This window comes from Calonectris borealis, chromosome Z, assembly GCF_964195595.1.
Source record: "Calonectris borealis chromosome Z, bCalBor7.hap1.2, whole genome shotgun sequence".
Classification (NCBI taxonomy): Eukaryota; Metazoa; Chordata; class Aves; order Procellariiformes; family Procellariidae; genus Calonectris; species Calonectris borealis.
Window position 1 is genome coordinate 42,665,546 of NC_134352.1, and position 16,855 is coordinate 42,682,400.

Sequence of the window (16,855 nt, forward strand, 5' to 3'; positions counted from 1 at the left end):
GATGTATAAGTAAGAGCCGGGGAAAGAGCACGCTTCCTGCACACAGCAGGATATACTCTGGCATGGGCAAGTAGAAACAGGCATCAAGCCATGCTGCTAATCCTTTAGCATCAGGATAATGCCATGTCCTGGTCCACAGAAGTTTCTAAATGCTGACACTGTGGTGACCTTTTGGAAGCTCCTAAAAGCCCTCTAGAATCAATTCTGCTTGCGATTATGTTACTTTAAGTTCAGAGTTACTGCACTGACTTCAAGGCATCTAGTTCGGATTTACATCTCTCTAGCTGGCCCATTATTTCCTGTATTGTTTCCAGTTGCATGAAATCATCTGTGCACGTCCCCCAGGGCTGCTGGAACCCTCTGTCCTCCCCAGCATTACACATGATGCAATGAGCCTCTGACGGAGGAGGAGAGCCGAGAAGTCCATGTAGGGAAGCAGATAATTTCCTTTTGAGCAATGGATGCAAAAATAGCAGCTAATAAAAAGCCTTCAAACTGTGCCTTCAAACTGTGACAATTCAATACACACACCTACGAGGATGCCTTGACAAGCTGCTTGACTTCTCAGTAACTCTTTCTTGTTTTCTTTAGTGCAGCCTCCTCCAAACTCCCCCACACAGGTATTCATCTCTGTAGTGACAGCTGAGACCTGCAGGTGTTTGCTGCTATTGCCCTTTCAGAATAGACAGACACTTGTTCCTCACTGTAAACATTTGTATCGTGGTGCTTGCCTGGCTAGCTACAGCCCAAATAATGATAAACCAGCCTTTTCTTTTTTTAGCCCCTTGCTGTCATGCATTAATTCTCTTTGCAAATAGGCATTTGGTACTGGAAATAGCTTAAGGGAGATCACTCTCTGGTGATTATTTTACTAGCACTATCTTTTAGCAAATGTTTCATACAGAGACTCACCAGAAAAGTGCATTATGCAGTTGCCAGAAATACAGCACTCTACAGTATTAGGTTCACATATGAGGGAAGGACTATGCCTAGCCCGCAAGATGCTCTTTGCCATTTCACTACTCTAATACTAATGTTATTTCACTGTCTTCAAACTGCTACTCTAGCTTTGCTAAGCAACAGCGGAGATCAGAATCGGGAGTGTTTGCTGAGGACTAGTAATACTCCCAAGTGTCAAAATGGTTTCTCAAAAGGGTTTTTGACCTTTTTATGTAGAGAGAAGGTCTGAAAGCTGGGTATTTTTAAAATTGGCCTGGAATAGCGGATTGTGTAATCCATAGTTTTTCTGGAAGTCTTCCTGGGAGGCTAAGAAGTGTAATAACTTCTCACGTCTTAACTGAAAGCGCATTGGAGCTCTATGTTTTAAAAAGACATCCTTTCCCAAAATAGTCACTTAGCGTTAACATCAAATGGAAGTGACCAAGAAACAAAACATTAAGAAATAAAGCCACAAAAATCTAGGAAACTTCCTTACAAATCTTTCTCCCTCCCTCAGCTGTTTACTTTTTGGTACCATGATTCTGTTTCTTTAGTTCTTTACTCACCACCAAATTAGACAAGACCTGACCTTTAATTTTAAAAAAAAGCAGCCCCCAAAGAAGCTAAAAGTAAAAGGGAGACAACAGTCTTTCTCAACCACTAGAGGTACAAAATGTGCCAATATGAACTGCAAAGTCATTCACTGAGGGATTGAAACCAAAAACTTAAAAAAAAGAGGATGTTCTTCATTTGGAAGGAGTGGAAGATGAGAGCGGCCCAGGGCACTATTTGGCAATACGGTGGCTGTGTGCCAATGACACAAGCTATGCAAGTCTAGGATGTACCGTGCAGCACATTTTCATTAGAGGCTGGGAAGTACCTCTGATCCAAGAAGGGGCAAAATCTCATTTGCAAAATACTGCTCACAGTCTAGTGATGTCTGTACCAGAAAGAGACAGCGAAACTGCTGTTTCACACACTGAAAGTCATGGAAGAAGACTACTATGGGGAGAACAAAAATGAAGAACTTTTTCTTCTGACAGTGTACCTTCTTTAACCCTCCGAAACAGTCTGGGAGAGGACAGGAGTACTTTTTCTAAATACACTTGAGACGTAAAGGCTAAGAAGGGAGGAGAATAATGGGATCAAGTAGGTGTGCATTGATCATGAGTTAATTCAGGTTGCCGATAAAAAAGAAAATTTGCAGCCATTAGGACAGCGAGGTTGTGGAGCAGCCTTCCAGGGAAAGCCCTGGCAGCAGGATCCTACTTATTTGCAACATCCACTTTGATGGAAGGGGCTGTGTGACAGGACAGGAGTGATCCAGGAGTTAGAAATTCAAGCTTCCGAGACACAAGACTGCTGCTATCCAATTTTGTGGTATACCTGAGAGACATTTGAGAAGAAGCCAGTCAGAGTTCTTTGCAGGCTGCTCCACATTCATTTATTTAACTAAAGTCTTTCTTCAGGACTTGCGTTGGTCGCCTGCATTTTTGTTTCCCCTCTTACTGTATGATCTGGCTCTGGGTCAACTTCAGTTCCCACACTGCTCTGAGGTACTGAGGACAGGCGACAGGGCCAGATGTGTTCTGAGGGGCGTCACCAAACCCCAGTAATGCCACAGGCTGGTGCTGCTGGCTCCTGCACTCACAGTATGATACAGTTTGCCAGCTCAGAAGGCAATTCTCACTGAGACAGATTGATGGGGATTGCTGTCACCTCCTGTTGTGTCTCGGGTGTGACTGACTTCCTAAGATCTCTCAGGAATTTTTGCCAAACGTAATTTCTCTTTAGGGGCTTAGGACACTGTTGATACCCTTGACATCTCCTCCTCTTTTCCCCTGGCAGACTGGAATTTTTATGGGGTTTGGTGCCTTATATAGAAGGGGCTAAAGTGCTAATGAGTGTTGGGGTTTTCCCTGTGGCTTGAGGAGGTCTGAGGTTCTTGTAGTTCTCCTACCCTTAACACCTACTGAGTGGCTTACTGCAAGAGTGGAAGGCTTGGGCTCAATAACCTATGTTGCTTCTTCCGATGCAACATGCTGTGCTCTCTTTCAGTAGCAAAACATGGTACAAAATATGCAGAAGATTTTAAAAAGAAACCAGGTCACTGGACTTTATACTGAAACACATCCTCTTGGGTTCTTCTGCCCCATCTGTGCCAGAAGTGGAGGAAACTAATTTATGACTTATGAACCTCTCTGTCCCTTCGGGGCGAGTTGGGCCTAAAGGAAAATGGAAACCTCACTAATAGCCCTAGTCTTTTGACAGATCCTTGTGCGGTTTGTACAAGTGGAGGAAAGGAGTCCGTATTTTCTCCACTGTTCCTTGCGCTGTTGCATAAAGGCAAGTAAGTTATACAATAGCTAAATAGGGATTACACAACTAAGCTCCATAAATCTAAATCAGAAACAGAGTCTCTATCCTGCACTGGACAAACACGAAAATGTGGAAGGGTGAAATTCTGGTCCTAATGAAGTTAATGGCAAAACTCTTGCATACTCCAGTAAGATCACAGTTTCATCCAAGATCTAGGCTCAACCCTGTAGTTGGCTGACCAGGCTGGATATTTAAAGCATATTCCTGTTAAGTTTTTCCAAGTACTGGGATAAGACGACTTTTCTTTTTTCTTCTTTTTTTTTTTTTAAGTTTTTCCTTACGATAAAGAAATGCATGAAAGTATTTTAAGACCAAGTACTGAGCAACCACTTGCAAACCTGAACTGGAAGCCTAAAAAGGGCCTGACATACCATCTTTGAGTGCAAGAACAAATGTTAGCAAAGTAGTTGTTCCCATGCTTCAGTGTCAATACTTTAAGCCACTGAAAGCTGCTGCTGAGTCACACTACTTGAGTATCGGAGGGAAAGATGGGAGACCCTGACCTGTGGGGGTTGGGAGTCCAAACAACAAAACCCAAACATCAACAAAACAAATAAAAGCCCCTAATGAATCTGAGACCTAAGCTCTGCAAGTAAGTAACTTTGTGCAATGATCCACTGTGCTACAAGGACTGCAGTGCAGCAGAGTGTCACTGGTGCTGTTTGGCACACAGACCAAACTAATTACTTGACAGTTGTTTTAGTTTGGCCTGGGCTGGACAGCAGTGCTGGGTAAGAAAAGGCACTGCAGTTTCTTCATGTCTCCGGGCTCATCTGGTCTGACTATTGAAAACTATTGCTGTTACATTGAATGCTAGCATGTACACCAGGGCTCCCCCACCCACAAGATTCCTGCCTGATGAAAAAGAAAGGAAAAAAGAACAGAGGAGAAAAAGGAAAGCTTGTGCAATCAGGGCATCACATGTATTCCCAGCCCAAGGGTTGTTTTTCTCCCCCTCTTCCCTAAAGCATCTCTTAACAACTGAGCTGATTCAATGCAGAATGTCATTAACAATCTAACAGTGAACAAGGACTGGGGATCATCCTTATCTTACAGAAGCAAGCTATAAATAATCATCTTGGCCAAATCTAACATCCTGACAGGGTGGTAGGATCCCAAAAAACTGATTCCAGTGTATTAATAAACACAAATGCTGAATCATTTCTTGCAGAGTTTTTTGGAGCTGTGTGAATCCTTCCAACAAGCATCAGATAAAGCTGTCAAGGTTGGGGAAGAATTGCTTCTATGTATGTGATTAAGCCTGAGCAGTTAAAAAGACTTGGCCTGCTATAAACAATTAGGTATGGTAGGTCAGTGCCATCCCAGTGTCATCGCTGACAGTTTCATTACTTAGGCCTGCCATGGATATAATTCTCCAGGCAACCATCTGGAAAGTCATCATAGCCTTGACTGTTTCATGACCAGCTTCTGACCAGCCCACATGTGGCCTAAGCAGGGCAGGCCAAAACCTCACAGACTCAACTGTAACTTCCAACTTTTATCACTGTGAAATATGGTGGCACGACAGGCTGTGGCCCTGTCCCTCTCCTGCACCAGCCAGAAGCCAGCTGGAACACAAGGAGCCAGAGAAATGGTCCTTCTTGTTTTTCTCACTGTGCAGAACAACTGACTACCCAACTTTAAGTTTCATACCCATCCATCATACTGCAAGCTTACAACATCAATTTGGATGGAGCCATGCTACTTTACATCTTTATCCATCCCCTCTGACACTTGTCTACCTCTTTGCCCCTTCATTCACACTTGTGTCTTTTACTAACACCTCTCTGCACTTACCTTTCCTGCCTTATTCGTTCCCTCTCTGACATCAATGATTGTACCCTCTTCACACTACTCCCTCTTTCTTTTCCTTTGTTACACCCTGGACCCCACAGATTCTCCCTTGGCCTCAAAAAAAGTGATGTAGAGGGAGAGAAGAAGGAAAAAAGAAAGTGGTTCTGTACAAGCAGCAGTGAGAAATGCAGTGTACCCCTTGAATGAGGTCCTTTGAGAGGCACCCAAGGACTACGCAGGTTACCCAGAATTTACTTTGGTGAACCCCTGCTTTCTCCAGGCCATAGGTCTTGTTCTAAATTTGTGCTTCATTGGCTAGAAGCTTTGCTTGAGTGCTCATGCGTAAGACTCAAGGATTAAACCCAAAGGTACATGAACAGGTAAAATGACTCCAGAGTCAGTACGCTATCACGTGCCCGTGCAAGGCCTCAGTCGTCCCCAGGATGCCCATATGGTTACTTAGCTTCCATCTCTTTTTGCAGGTAGTTTTTCTGCAGCAGGGAGTTATTCATTTTTCCAAAAATAAGCAGAGCATTTATTGTTCAAAAATGCTGCCTCTGACTGTCAAGGCCTTATCAAACACTCACTGTTAAGCATGGACATTCATTCTTAAGTGCAATGACGAACATGGTAAACAAATCCAGTCTCACCGAAGTACAGAACAGAGACAGCGCCTCCCGTCCCAACTAGTATTGCTCATACTTCAGATGCAAAATCAAGAAACCCTGGCCTTTGGTGCTCACTGGTGTTCTCACAAACACAAACAGAGGCAGTGATTACCATTCCGTATATTTTTCCAAGTTCTGAAACGCAGTCATGCTTGTTTTATATTGACCAAATACCTTGAAGTGCCAAGTTTCCAAAATAATAAAATATAAGAGGAGTCTGGCTCATATGTTTACTGAATGCTAGGTTTGCCTTTTGAAAGAAAAGCCAAAGAACAGAAGAAACTGTTACTTCTCAGCTGTTAAGTGAAACAACACTCAACAATAATTCTTGTGTGTAGCTTCCTCTGCCCTGACCAGCCCCAGCCGGACAATCCCTTTCCAGGCATCCCACAAACGCTGGTGCTCAGGTGACACTCTCCTTTGTGGACACAGCAGCCCAAATTGGGTGGCCAAGGAAGAGGCCTCATTTTATCTATAAGGAATTCATTGACAACAAGTCATGTGAGAGGCAGATACAGAAAATGTGCTTAAAGACGCTGAGTGGCTTATCTTACAGGATAAACTCTAGGGTTTATAAACTAACACCTTGGCCACAGATTGCCTTCCCCAAGCCACAAACACCAGATAGCTTCAATTCCAATCATGAAATTACAAACGTGGTAGCAAATAGCAAATCCTGCCAACTACATGACTTGCCACGTAGTACAAAGACAACATCAATAACAGTAATTAATATCCACAGTCCTGTTTATCCCAGCGATCCTAGAAGCTCTCTGCAAACTTCAGAGATCATTTTATGGCAACCAAGCTCAGGGAAAACAGCCTGGGCCAGAATGAACAAGCGCAATGGGCTACTCTTACCATCCACAAAACAACTCTTTACCACAAGCAGTAGGACTAAAGACCTGGCTTAAGGCAGGAAAAACTTACTGACAGCCTTTCAGGTACTGAGTATATAACAACTTCTCACCTAGTCTCTTTCTGAGTAAAATAACTGGTCCACTGCTGCTGTCCAATACTTACACCTCCTCTAGTAAAGTTACAATTTCCATTTGTCTTAGCAATATATAAGAATGTATTTTAATAACTTCAAAGTGTTGGGCCAAATTTGATTACCTACTCATCCTTTTTATCTGCTGCTGCTTCTTCTTCACTAAAGCCAAGCAAACATGCAAAATTTCTGTTCAGAGAAAAAGACCTTTCTGTGATTTATTACTAGAATATAAAGCCAACATATATAAAAAACAGGACATGCCAATCTTACTCTGATTAACACTCTGCAAATTTACCAAAACATTGTAATTCAAAACCAGGTTCTCCACATGCCAGCCTCTAAATTACCTGACAGACAGATGGTAGAGTATAAAAGCAGAATCAGTCACATCAATGTGGTAAGATGACTGAAACTGAACAAATCCTAGGTTATTAGCAATTACAGCAGTTCACTTACCCTATAGTAGTCCGTGCTGTACACATCTCTAGACATCCCAAAATCCCCAATCTTCACCAGTAGGTTCTCACCAACCAGACAATTCCGGGTAGCAAGATCCCGATGCACGAAGTGCTGTGACGCCAGGTAAACCATACCAGCTGCAATCTGCTGGGCAATGTGAAGCATCTGGGATTGGGTCAGCTCAGCAGGACGGTTGCCTTCTGCCATCAGTACTGCATCTGGTCCATGTGCCCTGCACCAAAATACAAACTGATTAAGTGATAGGCCACTTGTAAGCTGGAGAGATGAAAGGCATTAGTGAGCCTAAAACCACACAACTGACTCGCTCAAATATAAAAGGGCTACAAATTCATTGGTGAAATAGGGGGAAATTTGCATCTTGGCTTTTTTATTTACTGTTTTCCTTCATTGTGTGAAAGACAGGTGGTGTGAAGAGCATTACACAACAGGTGATATATTACCTATGGAAATAAGGCACATGCCTTCATAATAATACCCCTCTGTCCAAAGCCACCACTTTTCTCCTGTTCTAGGAATTTTTTCTGGAGAAAGGCTGGCAAATGTAGCTGTTTGGTAACTGAGGAAAACCTTATCACTCTATAAGAGTGAAAGGCAATAGAGTGAAAGGCAATGAAGTGGCATGTATAGCATCACTTTTCCTATGACTGGCATTCCTTGATTTCTACAGGGAGATAGGCCATTGACCCTTCCATCTCTTCTTAGAGAAGAAAGAGCTAACTTCCTTCTGAGATGCCATTTCAGAAACAAGGGCAGCAATTTTAGATTTACACTTCTAATTTCCTATCCAAATGCACAGCAGGAAACCATTTTTGCTTATTTCATCACCAAGGGTGAGTCCCACCTGAGATGGGAATTCTTGATAATAGGAAGAGGACACAAAACACACACTATTTGGAACAACTAAACAGCTTCAGAAATACAAGCGAGTCCCTAAGATGCAATAATCAACTGACTAAGGAGAAACTTGTATATGCTCCAGCAGAAGACGTTTTGCATTTGGAAAGCCCAGCTAAGTACTGGAACACACGTGCTTCACGCATCTTAACTATGTTAGCTCTGGTATAGATAGATATCCTACTATCTTGCAGATACAGATATAAACATACCTACACACAACATTTTATAGTAAGCATTACTAGCTAATCCTTATCCAATTAATGAGGTCATCTGGCAATCATTCCTTATTTGATACACCTTATAATATTCTGAATATCCCTTTCCATCCATTCCATTATTTTGCATTTTCAGAAGCCTTTTTTATTCCATTCCTGCAGACTATTCTTTCTAAGAGACCACCTCTCCTCTTTCCTCCTGAACGTTTTTTTTTTAAAAATACTCTAGAACTAGTTTTTATTTTCTCCCAAAAGTCCTTCCTTCCTACAAAGAGGAGTTTCAGAGGATTACCTTTCTAATCAATAGAGGTGAAGCCTTACTTCGTCCCTAGGGGAAGGGTACAGGAGTTTGGAAAAGAGTTGCAAATTAATCAAAATCTGTGAGATCAAATCTGACACTACCTATTAGAAATATGATATTAAAATTGCCCCAAGGGAAGAACTTCATGAGCAAAGTGACAGATGTGAGAAAGAAACGAAGGAGGATGTGTAGCATTGCTGGGACTGCATCTGGTACCAGGCAAAGAAGCTCTGCCACAGGGTACACACAGGCAGCCATTCAACTGGTCTGGGTTGCGAGGGAATAAACGGGAGGATATGAAATCTCCAACCAAGACTCTCAAGCAAATTCCTATTGAAAAGCACTGTACCTTTTCATTGCATGGATTTTTTTAATGACTGCTCTCAGACATGAAGCTCTGAGTCGCTAAAATAGAGAACTCTTCATCTTTCGCTAGCTTCCTTGAGGACATGGTCTGTATCCAATAAAACTTTTGGGTTGTTCTTAACACGCCATCCACCTTGCTTGTCCTCTTGGTGCTGGCTGTAAATGAGGTGCTCCTCAGTGTCTGCAACTGCCAGGAACATTGACAGAGATTTCTTTCGATCCACATCAGCCTTCACTAGCCAGAACAAGCACGGGGCAGGCATGACTTTGAGGTTTAGTCCTAGATCTGAAACAGCCTCTGGCTGCATGCAGACAGCAAGGCTCATTTGGGTTAAATTTCAGATTCTTTTTTCCCTGACAGCCTTTGGTGGCGCTGCAAGGTAAGAAATGCAGGCTCTCACAGCGCACTTACAACTAACCGCTGATCTGCAGCACAAGCTGCAGCAAATGCGAGAGGAATGGCAAACTGGAGCTTAGGTTTAACAGCTTGTCCCAGCATAATAATTTTATGTTCTGAAGACAAGGGCTGATTAATAATTAAACAAAAAGAAGACCTAAAGTAGGAAATATACTATCTGCTAAACTACCTTTCTGTACCATAATTCAAAATCAGAGTTACGAGGTAAGAAAAGGCCAATCAAAAACAATCAAAGAATAAATATTTCTTATGAAATAAGAAATTATTTCTAATCAGCTGCGAATCTGGCTTCTTCTAATGGCAATTCAATGTTCTGAAAAAGTACTGGGATGGCATCTTAGGAAACCGCAGTTCTCTCCTGATCCACGGCAGAGGTTAAGCAGGCAAATGTAAATGTCCCGACATGGTTCTGACAATATATTTAAATCCTCTGCCAGAGAGACAATCAGTCTGGGAAAAGTAGTAGGGCTTGCTCTGCATCCCCAGTTCAGGCCCCGCTCTCCCTGCCAAACCTGTCAGCCTTGCCAATAAGGAAGGATGCTAGTTGATGTCATTTGCTTTTACAGTGTGGCTATCTGTTCAGCGGAGATTAGAAAGACAGCAAACTCACTTCACATAGGCTATCAAAAATGCATAAATGGTGACACTAGCAGTCACTAGCCATTTCACTCAGATAGAAAATCTGAACCCATTTAAAGGGACATCAGTTTTGACCATTTTACAGCCTTGTCACAGATATCTTTCAAAAATGGTGGTACCCCTAGTTACCTTTGGCAGGAGAGATCTCAGTACATTGAAATGCCTTTGTGATATCCTTTGATGCAAATTATATAGAAGACCTTGAAAGAACAGTCCCTTATGCAAATGTTTATTTTACATAGGAGCAAAAGTTGCCTCTTAACTGCTTATTTTTATGTCAACGAGTGCAGGCTAGTGGAAATGGCACATATACAAGGCCACTGTTCATAACTTCCTGGTTCATGAGTTACCTATTATTGTGAACCTCAGGTATTATCTATTTATTTATGACTGCTTTACTGCCAAATTTCACTTTCTGATGCACATTCCTGGACAGCCCTAATACGAGACCCCAGATATAGCATTTTCCATTGCACTGAAGTTTCCATGGCTCACAGTTCTCTTGCTTCAGATTAATGGCAGTCTTTCCAAAACACTGAGAAGAGGGAAAAGAAAAGGGGTTAGATTTCCAAAGCTCTTATATGCCTACAGATAGCGATAGGTGTTGAGTGGGATCTTCCCAAGTGCTACCAGAAAGCCTGCAAGAAAATGATTCCTTTTGTAAGATTTATAATCAAACATTTCAGAATACACTGAAAGATATTGGAAACAATATTTCTTTGGTTCCCATTCCTTTGGTGCAAAGCATAAGGCTTGACTTAATGGTACTTCCAAATACGCAAAGAAACAATATGAGCCCCACATCCCAGTACAGAAGACGAGAGTTGCACAGATTTGCACTCCTACGTGTCGGCATTTTCCAGTGGTAGCAGTTAATTTGACAGTAAGTACCAGTAACACCTACCTTCTCTGCCCACTTCTGGCTCAGCAGCACAATATGTGTTCGTAGATTTACCTGAGGAATTTGTTAAGATCTCCGTGCTTCATATACTCAAAGACCATGATGAGTGGATCACCCTCAACACAGACACCGTAGAACTTGACGATGTGCTCGTGTTGCAGGTTAGTTAGCAGCTCTGCCTCGCGGTGGAAGTCCTTGCGGGCATTGTCGCTGGCATCCTTCAGTGTCTGGCAGAGAAAACGAAAATGTAAGGAACGGGAGATGTTCACAGAAGGTAGCGAACATGTGGGATGGCGCTGTAAGGGTAAGATAAGGACACCCTGCTGCATAAAGGATGGAAGAAATACTTTCTTAATAACTCTCCCAGAGATGCAGATGTGATGTTTAAGTGCAATTAAATAATGGCAGTACAATTTTCATTCTCCTGCCACACGTCACCCCAAACAACGATTTTTCTTGTAAAAGGATGTAGGAATACTCATGATCTTACTATCTTACTGTGCCAAGTGTTTTTCAAACACAGAACAAATAAACTGATCTTATCCAAAAAATATACTAGTGTACAGCTGCTTCATATCCCTTAGCATTTAACTCAGGCAAACCCTAGTATCCTGTTGGTATTTACTCGTAAGTTCTTTAAAATAAAACTCTGCTTGCTTAAAATATTTAGTGGGAACATAGATGCGTTCTTTATATATTACTAATGTCGCTGTTGCTGATGTTGGCCCCTATGGTGTGCTATACATTAGGTAGATTTATACTAGGGTACGTCCCTGGACCAGAACTTACAACCTGAGACTTCAGCCAGAAACTCCTTTGAAATTCAGTAAATCTACTCACATGCCTAAGATTAAGCATATGTATAAGTAATTGGAGGAACAATCCTAAATTGATAGACAGAGAGGAAGTAGATGCGGATCAGAATTCTGGGGTGTCGATTTTTCTCACCACTTTTTATTTATACAGCTCTAAACTCTTGCATATTTTCATTTTGAAGGAAATATATCAACACTGGATCAAATAGGAGGCTTAAATGTTGTATAATGAAATAATGCTAATTTAACTGCCACACAGAGGCTGTTTCAGATCTCTTCTTAAGAACTACACTTCCCGAGCAAGGAAACACTTTCATGCACCAAAAAAAGCAAATTCTGACACTAATTAAATGAGGAATAATTATAATTAATAATAAACCACTACTAGGCTCTACCTTCAAAAGGTGCAGTGATTGCACTATACTAATTCAAACAATATTTTTAAAACATTAAGAGAAAGATAGCTGGTTACCAATGTTCACAAATTATTATTCACAGAAACTGATGTGTGGGCTCTGTACCTCTGGATTTTAACTACACCTTGACTTAATACAGAGGAAGATGAGACACAAAAGTAGTGGCATTGTTTTTTTTTTACTAAAGATGCTTTTTCCTGGCCATCTAATCACTTTATTTTCTACCCTGAATTCATATACAGAGCATGGGACCAACCACACTTATCAGAACAGACACAGAAGAAGCTGGTACTGTGCAATGATTCTGCCAACAAGCCCAGTTTTTAACTGCAGTAGTCATGGTTTGTTCAAGCTTTTTCTTTAACAGAGACAATTCTGTCCACTTTTCTAGTATTATATGTACGCATGTGTGAAGAAGGGACTAAAAGATGACTGAGGGAGAAAACAGAAAACGCTTGCTTTATGTGTGAAACTGCAACCACAGGTCTTGAAAAATGAACAGCTACCATAATAAAGTTCAGATGGGGGACAAGGAGCAGGGGCAGACTGGATAGCCATCTAAAAAGTTCAGGGTCTTTTCCCTGTGGATTTCAGGCTCTATGGATCCTAGCAGCAATAGAAATCACTCATGTCACAGATGTCCCTTCCCTGAGGGTCCCACTTATGAATCTCATGTGTCTTCAGGCCCAGAACCCTTCTTCCACAAGTTTTACTAATAATGATGCAACAAGGATGTTGCATCATCAAAGTTTCACAAACTATGATATATAAGTATACACAGCTATACCATCTAAGGTGGATATCGAATTGGCACCCCAGTACGGTCCCCACACAATCACATCTGAACTGAGCGAGGATTGAAACTGAAATGTCTTCCAATACATCCAGGCTCTGGGATGATGCTTTAACATGATACAGGCACCAACCCACAGTCCAATCTATGCTATATAATGAAATCACTGGGAACAATTCTGTTGTCGCTTGAGTTTCCTCTGGTGGTTTCATGTATAAAGCAATTGGACTGTAAATCTACTCAACAACAGAATTAGAAAAACAATTCATGTAAAAAACATTTTTAAATAATAGCAACCTGGAAAAAAATTGACAGGGAGAAGCATAGGCTGATGCTCTTTCCAGCAGGCTCTTTCCCTGGAAAGATAGTAAAAATGCTGACAGCTCTGCCCTGTGAGGATGGCATATTGTATATTTCAGAAGATGTTTTTTATCTCACAGAAACAGCAAAATTATCGTATGACAGAGCAGTTGCCATGGCAATTACACATTTTCTGTCAAACAGTAAAATGCAGAAAGGTCTAAAACGCAGGTAAAATTCAGGCAGGGTTTCTACTACCAAGGGGCGACTTGGATTTCTGTCACCCACCATTGCAAAAACCCCTTTTCATTATTTCATGCAGTGCACAGAATAGACACAATGCATGAGAGATGGCCGACACAGTCAGGCAAGGAGGAGACTGGAAAGTGAAAAGATTACTAAGTATATAGAATTCACATAGAAATGACATTGACTAATGCATTTAGCTTGTTCTCAGTGCAAGAGAAAAAATAAAACGAAAATAAAATCGTAAGAGCATAAAGAGAAAAAAAGACATATTCATTATTATTATCATTACTGACAAGTACGCCAAAGCTCTGCATACAAAGCACTCTCACCAGTCGATAGGAGTTTTTCCGAGAGTAGGAACTGAGATATGACCACATGTACTTTCCAACCACTCAGGCCAGCAGCTAAGGAGGGAGGACATGCTCCCTTGGGCATGTTACAGGAGCTCCACATCTACTGAGTTCATCCTTGTGAGAGCTGGACCACCATCCCATGCTTATTTTCCTCCACAGAGTCCCTGCCCAGGTGTCCATGTAGCATCTGGTCTCTGCAGAGCTGTGCTCTGTAGCGAGTACAAGCTGCCAGCTCCTTAGTCCACCCCACACCACAGAGCTGCATTCATAGGCGAGTCAGAGCAAGAGCAGGGGGATGTGGCTCTCACCAACATCAGCATGACTTGGTAATGAAACTCTCACGACAGCTGTCCTGTGTACTGTTTCAGCCTTCCCCTATGAAATCCTTACTACTGCTCCCCATCACCATAGAAGAGCTGAGTGGTATATTTCCTCAAGAAATAAAGGGGTTATGTTGACCCTTCTCTGAATGGGAGACCTGAAGAGTTCGAAACCTTTGGTTTTCCTCTGCAGGTGCCGTGGAAATGTTCTTCACCTCATGCACATAGTATTCTGCTAGCTGAGCACAACCCTGGAGCAGCACAGGGTGAATCCCCCTCCAACCTCCCATGGGAGCCAGAGGCAGCTGCTACCCTGTGCCCTCACAGTCATCCTCATCTCCAGCTCCGCCAGGTTAAGCTAGTGCAAGACTATGCCTGGGGAGCCAACCCTATAAGGAAACAGTACCGATCCAGGCCCGCACAACCTCTGTGGCACGGCAAAATGGCCCTCAAGGAAACGATAACTTTTCCTTCCTCCACCCTCTGTTCTCTAAAAGTGCTTGTAGCAAATGGTGTGCTGATGTGATGTACAAACTCACCCGGCGGGAAGGCTAGTATAACATCCGTGCAACCAGCTTAACCTGTGGTTAAGCTCTCTGCTCACAGGATTTGACCCACAGAAAGCATTTCCAAACACTCAGTGCTCCCCACAAAAAAGCCTGATGGTTGAAACAAATTTAAACAGATTATCTTTCTCCTCTTCCAAGGAGCAAAAGCTCAAGCACTTTGCGTTGTTTATGCTAAGCCTGATTTTGTATCTTCCCAGATTTTTCTGGGCCTCTTAGCTCCTAAATAATTTGCTGCAGCAACGTCAGCATTTCGAATACCAGCCGGCTGAAAAGAAGGATGCGTGTTGAGTCATACGGACTGATGCTCAGAGCCAGGAGCTAACTGCGCAGTTGCCCAGCAACCGGCAGGCACAGGCAGCCGGCGGGGACCACCAGCCATCCTGATCCACCCCGTACAGGTGAGACCGTGCCTCCTCGCTGCCGAAATCCCCCTGGCACCGCCTTACTCCTCACCAAGTACATATTCCCACTGGGCTCACCGAGTCTATTTCATGGAGACAGGTGTGTTGTGGTTTTGCCCACGGGGGTGAAGCTCTCTAAAGCCCTTGCTGTGTGCCGGGAGGAGCTGCCCTCCACTGCTGGCATCCAGGTCTGCTCCTCCAAGACTCAAAAAAACCAATCACACATTTTCACTGCCAAACTCTGTGCCCAGCAATGGGGTCCGGACACAGTCCTTTGGCTAGCTCTCTGCACACCGGGGAAGCTCCATCCCTTGACCTCCACTGTGACTGGAGGATACCTGTGAGCTACAGTTGGTACCACTGGTACAGTTGGTAAAGAGAAAAGCGCCAACCAATTAACCCCTCAGTTACATGGAGATGAATCCAACGGCACAGTTCGCCAAAAAATTCGCTCTTCAACAGAGCCAGAGTCACATCTTCAAGAGCCAATGTGAGAAACATAAAATGGGCATAATCTGTCCCACAAAACCCACAGCCGCCTGCAAGATCCTTATTAAGGACACTACAAAGAGTGGATTTGGTAAAAAAAAAATAGTATGACAACTGGTCCAGAAAACTGATAGATTTGTCATCTAAATGCATACTCCATGGAGACATCTCTCCCTTTAAAGGCTGACTGCTTTTCCTTGTGAATGACACTGAGAAAGAGCAGCAGAGACCGAGTGCGGTGCAACATTTAACAGCAGAAATGCTAGGCTCCATTTGGTCAGGACTTTCAAAGTAAGCAAGTGAATGGAAAGACTTTTGTTTTGCTGTCAAGAAGTTCCCTGAAGTGATAGAGGAAAGGCAATTTCCACTCTAGCTTCACTAAAATACAATAGAAAATTCAGTCAGATCTAGTTTTGTCATCTCCTATCTCTTGCTTTCTCCTGTCTATGATATATCCCTTCAGGGCTTAATTTTTTCTCACCTGTCAATGTGACTGAACAACTCCCAAGTATCAAAAAGCTTGTAACCTTGGCAAACCCCCAAAACCTGTTATTTTTGATGGAGCAAGAAAGCACTCTACAAGTCCATCCTTCTTTCATGTTCCCTCACTGCCAGATCCAAAACTCTATTTCTTGTTTCCAAATTCAAAAAGATGATCTACTCGATTTCTTTTACTGTATGGTTTGATCCAAAATGTACCTATGGTTGCCTAATTGTGACTGGTCAGACAAAATTATTTTCTGATCCCTAGGCACAGCCCAAATTCTAAATGTGTACTCCCCCTGCATTTAATGAGATACTTCAAATGCTGAACATCTTGTTCAGCTTTTGGCAGAACAGTGGAGATGGAGATAAGAGATTGTTGCCAGGGAGACTTTGCAACTCCGAGAGTGTAGTTTCACTGATATTGTTTTCTAGCGTACATCCATAGCTGAGTTCAACAACCAACCTCAGCCCTTCCATTTTGGGGGATGAAAAGGCCTAGTATGGTGAAGCAGGTTTGGTGTCTAAGCTCTGAGATCAAGCTGGAAATCTTCTTACTCCTTGGTAGATTCCCAATGTACCATGTAGTCTGTGCCCTTCAGGAGAACCAAACAAATCCCTTTTTTTTTTCCCCCAGAAATGTGAGAACTATTCTGTATACTTGAAACTCCAAGGT

The 16,855-nt window shown here is 42.6% G+C and overlaps 1 protein-coding gene across 1 annotated transcript in view; it reads right to left on the reverse strand.

The window, feature by feature from the left end:
* NTRK2 (neurotrophic receptor tyrosine kinase 2) overlaps nucleotides 1–16,855 on the reverse strand; it is a 208,541-nt gene that overhangs the window by 34,760 nt on the left and 156,926 nt on the right. Inside the window, exons 14-15 of the mRNA XM_075138482.1 lie at nucleotides 11,046–11,218; nucleotides 7,231–7,465 (exon numbers count right to left, since the gene is read on the reverse strand). Of these exons, the coding sequence (XP_074994583.1) occupies nucleotides 7,231–7,465; nucleotides 11,046–11,218 (408 nt within the window). The remainder of the gene's footprint in view (nucleotides 1–7,230; nucleotides 7,466–11,045; nucleotides 11,219–16,855) is intronic.